The following is a 6,634-nucleotide window of genomic DNA, read 5'->3' on the forward strand; positions in this document are numbered from 1 at the left end:
GTAAAAGTGATGACACACATAAAAATCAGTTTTCTGTCATCTTGTAGCCTCCTCCCAATGCTAGAATTTCATTAACTGAATAATTCTTATGAATACAGTGAGTTTACCAATGTCTACACTTAACTGTTTTTTATTTATTTGTTTATATGGTTATATTATTTTCCAATTTGCTATGTATACTTGATTCTCAAACAATGCTTAGATGATTTCTGATTTTCTAGGTCACATTTATTCTGGGAAATCATTAGGTCAATTTTCAACACCTTCAGTAAAGATGAATAATATGATGAAGTAAACGTTGTAGGCACCAATATGCCAGCATACCTTGTTTTATTTGGAATATTGGATTAAAAAAGACTTTATCTTCATCAATAGTTCTCAACCTTTCTAATGCTGTGACACTTTAATACAGTTTCTCTTGTTATGGACCACCAACTACAAAATTATTTTTGTTGCTACTTCATAACTGTAATTTTGCTACTGCTATGAATCATGATATAAATATCTGATATGCAGGATATCAGACATAAGACTCCTGGGAGAATGTCATGAAACTCCCACAAGGGTAACAACCACAGTTTGAGAACATCTGATCTAGAGCTATTCTTTATACAAAGCTTATTTATAATGTGCACTTCAGGAATCTTATAGTAGTCTCAAAATAATGTATGGAGCTGTTCATCACATATCCTTGTTTTCCATATCTACAAAGTCCCCAGGAATGATTTATACAATTGTAGTTGAAAAACAATACCTCTGAACATCTACCCAGCTGGTAACATCTTCAAGAGGCTAACCCAAAGGAACTGTTTCTTATCATTTTTAACTGAGGGGAATTTTGTTTCTGCAATGCTTGTAATTTGGCTCAACACCTCAACCTACCAATTCCTGCTCACTGGCTTCCCAGGTCTGGAGAAAGTCCATCACCTGATTTCCCTCCCATTATTGGTGGCCTATATATCCATACTGCTTGGCAACAGCATCCTTCTTTTCCTCATTAAGGATGACCATAACCTCCATGAGCCCATGTATTATTTTCTAGGTATGTTGGCAGCTACGGATCTTGGAGTAACATTGACCACCATGCCCACAGTCCTGGGTGTACTATGGTTAAATCACAGGGAAATTAGTCATGGAGCCTGCTTCTCTCAGGCCTACTTTATCCACACTCTCTCTATTGTGGAGTCAGGGGTCTTGCTTGCCATGGCCTATGACCGTTTCATTGCCATTCGCAACCCATTAAGATATACCACCATCCTGACTGGTACTAGGGTAATAAAGATTTGCATAGGTGTAGTGATTAGGGCTGGTCTATCAATCATGCCAATAATCATTCGCCTGCATTGGTTTCCCTATTGTCGATCCCGTGTACTCTCCCATGCTTTCTGTCTACACCAAGATGTCATCAAGCTAGCTTGTGCTGACACCACATTCAATCGTCTCTATCCAGTTGTGGTTGTATTTTGCATGGGACTTTTGGATTTTTTGATTATTTGTTTCTCCTACATTTTGATACTCAAGACTGTCATGGGCATTGCTTCTACAGATGAGAGGGTTAAGGCTCTCAACACATGTGTCTCCCACATCAGTTGCATCCTGGTTTTCTACGTCACTGTGGTTGGTCTGACATTTATTCACAGGTTTGGAAAGAATATTCCTCATGTTGTTCACATCACAATGAGCTACATCTGCTTCCTTTTCCCCCCTTTAATGAACCCAGTCATCTTCAGCATTAAGACCAAACAGATTCAGATTAGTTTGCTTCGCTTGTTCTTATTGCCTTATTCTAGAACTTGACACTGATTACTCCCTGAGAACTATTCCTGAAATTTGATCAAGTTGACAACAGTTCAGGTAGAAGAAACCAAGCAAAATATTTCAGCCAAAACCTACTAAGGTCCTTGATAGCTGAATATTATATATTACTGAATTTTTGGCTTAATATGTTCCTTACATGAAGCACTATGTAAAGATCTCACATTGGTGGTAATTGAATCTCTTAAGGTAAGTTACTTGGTTTGTGAGCTCATGGCCTCCGACTTGTACATTTACATGTAGTCTTTGAGATTAGAGTATACAAATATTTGGATCAAAATAATAATTTTCTATACTGTCTGTCATTTACCTAAGGCTAAAACTTTCAATATTTTTGCTCAAATGGAACAGGTTACTCTTCCTAGAAACCTGCAGGAAATGATCTGGACATGACCCTCAATTCACAAAGATTATTCTAGGAAAAGTATGTCCATCAAAAGTCTGCCCAGGTACAATAATGTTAAACATTTATCAAATAATAAAATAAATAATAGAAAATTAAGCCAGAAATATTTGTAATGCAGACAACCACTATCTTAAGTTTTATTCTAGCCAATGCTGAGAAGACTCTGGCATTTTTATGCAATAAACTGATATAGTGTCCTATGTGGAGAACAACACTGGTAATTTTCAGAAATTTTGGTACACAGAGTTTCATTGGCATGTTTGATCTTTTTTTTTTTCTTTTTGTATGGGGAGGAGGAGAGATGATGGAATCAATAGTTGTAAATAAAAGATAAATAATTTTTTTTTACTCCAAACTCCTTTTGAAGTTCATTTTGATCACTGTTTCGGCATGAGTAAAAGGTGTTGGTTATTCCATGGCCCCTTAAAGAGCAAAAACTTGCTCAGTGATGGTCACAGTAGCAAGGTATTGAAAAATAAAAACCTAAACATTATTCAAGAGATGAATTCAGAAGGAAGATATGACAACAAAACTAATGGAGAAATTACTCAACTGTAAATAAAAATAAAATAAAATAATAGAATTTGAAGGTAAATGAATGAACCTTGAAAAGATTATAATGAGTGAGGAAATCCATACCCAGAAATAAAAAAAGGGCCTATTATCTCTTCTGTGATCCCTAACTCCAAATTCTCAGATATAGTATAGTAGAGTAATATAGTTACCAGCCATCATCAAAGAATCTCTTCTCCCTACATCAAGTGGAGACTATCACAGAAAACCTCAACTTGACACTTTGTAGAGATTAATAGTTCATCATGAGGTCAGTCTCAGTGAATACAGCTACATTACTTCTTGTACATCTATGGTCAGGGAACAACCCAGAAAAGAAAGTAGGAATATTTTAAGAGACTGGATACAAGGAATTTTCTTGTGAAAATCTCTCTTAGAAATGGCTGTATAAACAAGACTTAAGCAATAGCTACATATAGGCATATTAACATAGAAGGGGAAAATTTTTCAGGGTCTCATCTGAGATGAAGAACTACAGGAACTTAATGACTTTCAGTAGAAGGAGAACTAGCTTCTTTTAGGGAGGAACTACCCTGCTGTTGTGCAATCCAGCGTGGTCTGTCTTGAAATAATATAGATACAAACAAAAAAATGGACTGAATAAGAAAAAATATGACTCAAATATATATACATACATATAAATTTGTGTATATATTTGTGTACGTGAGTGTGTACACACACACAGATACAACAATTATAATAAAAAAGAGGCAATCAGCTAGATAGTGAGGAGCATGAGGAGCATGAGAGGGTTTGTGGGAAGATAACTGGGAAGTTCTTGAGGGAGGAAAAGAGGCAGTGATGGAATTTATTTCAATTAAAAACATAAAAATGAACCTGTATTTGTTATTCAGATAATTTTAAAACTTACTAAATATATACTTTTTAGCCACATAAACTACTACATAAAGATATTAAGTGATGGTTCATTCAGTTCTCATATCCCTGAATCTTATCTCTGGACTGATGGCCAGGATAGGCCATGTCACAATATTGTGATAATTTTACAGATCTTCTGAAATTTCTCAGTAACTTAGAACAAAACCAAAACTAACCATGCCGACTTTTTTATGGCAACATATTATTACAGTTCTCTGAAAGGAGAGATTCCTTAATAAAATCTTTATTAATTAGTGTTTGATAGTGGAGGGCACATCTCAATTTGAGTGGTGCCATTCTGAGTGTGTTGTCCTGAGTTCTAAGAAAAAGAAGGATGATCAAACCATAAGGAGCAAGCCAGGTAAGCAGGACCCATCTATGGCCTCTGCATCAGCTCCTTTCTCCAGGTTCCTACCCATTTAAAGCTCCTGTCCTGACTTTCATTGATAAACAACAGTGATTTCAAAATGAAACTCAAACTAACTCCTTCCTCTCAAAGTTGTTTTGATTATGGTGTTTCACCACAGCAATAGGAACCCTAAGTAAAACACCAACCACCAAAAAGGAAAAAAAAAACACAAATAAATCAAAATTCACCAACCACTAAGCCAAACAAATGATAAAACACATATCATACCTGGAAGTCTGTTAATGGACTACTTCCTGTTCTTTTTTTTAAAAAATGTAACTCAGTAATATGTTTGGATTTCATGTAAAATTTATTTTATATATTGTAAGTTATTCTTTACATAAGACACGCTAATACAACTCTTACTACCATATTACAGGATTTGCCACATATATTATTTTTAATAAAGTATAATTTTGACATTATTGATGGTTGAAGTTTGAAGAGACTTGGATAACACTGTCTGCATTCTTTGTTATTGTAACTTTGTCTCTTTTATTTTATAATGTGTCCTAAGGTAGGGAAAACCTAAATTGTAGTGTTATCTAATAATGGCTAAGATGTAGCTCAGGCAGACAGGCAAGTGCTTCCCTAGCCCTTACTTCAACGCTCATATTTTATGAAATAAATATGAACACTTGATATAGTGTTGCACACCTGCAATCCCATCAACTGAGATGAGGGAGTGGGAGGATCAAGAGTTCAAGATCATTCTCATCTACACCTGCAATCCCATCAACTGAGATGAGGGAGTGGGAGGATCAAGAGTTCAAGATCATTCTCATCTACACCTGCAATCCCATCAACTGAGATGAGGGAGTGGGAGGATCAAGAGATCAAGATCATTCTCATCTACGTAGCAAGATTGAGGCACGCCTAGAATCCATGAGATGCTGTCTCAACAGTCCTTTCTTCTACGGACAAACTCTCAGAATACTAGAACTTACCATGTGAGCACCAAAAGGAGGGAAACAAGCATGAATCCTACCCTACTATGGCAGCTAGGAACCATAATATTGACCAGTATGGCACTATAACTCTAAGGGTGCAGTAGTGACATTGATAGCTTGGAGGTAAATAACAGCTCTCTACTTGAACTTGAGACTTACCTGACAGGAGGTAAGTCATTTCTGGTTTTAGAAATTTAGCCAACTAACCAGGACTTTTTGAGGAGAACTTGTAACACAACCTTTCTATGACAGCACAACACATAACTATACACACTCATACACACACACACACACACACACACACACACAACTAGATAAGTATAATTCTCACCCCTTATTCAGGAAATTTTTCTTTGTATCAACAGAAGGAGACTATTATAGAAAACCACAACAGATCAAAATTAGTATTTGTGGGAGCTCAGTTCTAACTGATAGGTACATCCACAACATGGCTTTTGCTGCTATGGCTTTGGTATCATAGGGAAGATTGAGAGAATTAGGAATTTTGTTATGAGATTGAGTTTCTTAGAAGTGTCAAAAACTGTACCCATGACGTGTCACCAGTATAGCTACCTAAATATGTCCTCAACAAGGGTGAACAAAGAGACAAGTTAATATTGAGTGAGGGGGAGCTCATGAGTCCTCAACCCTACAAAGAGTTATGGAATGCTGAAAGCTGAGGAAACAGTCTTCCCCAGGAGAGAGCATACCATTTGATTATCCAATACCAAATGGTAATTTCTGAAAACATACTTGTAAGTGACACTATATCAACTGAATAGGTGAGATATATATATATATATATATTTTCAATTAAATTAAAGAAAATAAATTAAAGAAAAAGATTTATAAATTTGAAAGAGAATGGGGCTATATGGGAGGTTAGGAGAGAAGAAAAGTAAGAGGTAAATGATTCAATTATATTGTGAACTGAAACATAAATTATTTTAAAAAAATTAAAAATTTTTCTTAGCAGCTAGATATTTTTCTTTCACAAATTAATTCATGGAACCGATCCAACATCATCAAAGGAAACATTTCTTCACTCTTGTATATAAACTGATATGAAAGTATGCTCCTAATTTTAGCTATATTGAGATAATAGTACTTTTAAATAATATTTTTAATACTACTTTGAGAATTTCATAGGATACATTTCGGTGTTTTCATTTCTAACCTTCTCCCTGATTCACTATTTTATACTATTCCAACTTTGCATTCTCTTTTTATTTTTATTTGTTAAATAATTTCTTTTAGCTTTTGAGATTTTAATATAATCATGTCATTTTGCCTTACCTTTCCTATCTTCAAACCCTTTTCTATATCCTCTTTTCTCTTTTTACAAAACCACGGACTGTTACTCATTATTTTGTATGTATATATGCATATATCATTCTTTTGCACCTGCCAAGTCCAATTTGTGTTGACCAAATAGGTCCAGCACACTCTAAGGCTGGAAAACTGCATTTTTAAAAATATCTATAAATTGTTATACATATGCTGAACAATACCCGAATTGTTTGCCTTCCATTTTGTCCTTTCTTTTATTGAAGAGAGAGAGAGAGAGAGAGAGAGAGAGAGAGAGAGAGAGAGAGAGAGAGA

General features: G+C 35.2%; 1 protein-coding gene across 1 annotated transcript; it reads left to right on the top strand.

The window, feature by feature from the left end:
- Positions 1 to 849: 849 nt before the first annotated feature.
- On the top strand, positions 850 to 1,797 carry LOC114632807 (olfactory receptor 51B6-like). The gene has a single exon (XM_028781414.1). The coding sequence runs from the start codon at positions 850 to 852 to the stop codon at positions 1,795 to 1,797; it is 948 nt and encodes a 315-aa protein (XP_028637247.1).
- Positions 1,798 to 6,634: the final 4,837 nt, after the last annotated feature.

The sequence above is a fragment of the Grammomys surdaster genome, unplaced genomic scaffold, assembly GCF_004785775.1.
Source record: "Grammomys surdaster isolate TR1022 unplaced genomic scaffold, NIH_TR_1.0 425, whole genome shotgun sequence".
Lineage (NCBI taxonomy): Eukaryota > Metazoa > Chordata > Mammalia > Rodentia > Muridae > Grammomys > Grammomys surdaster.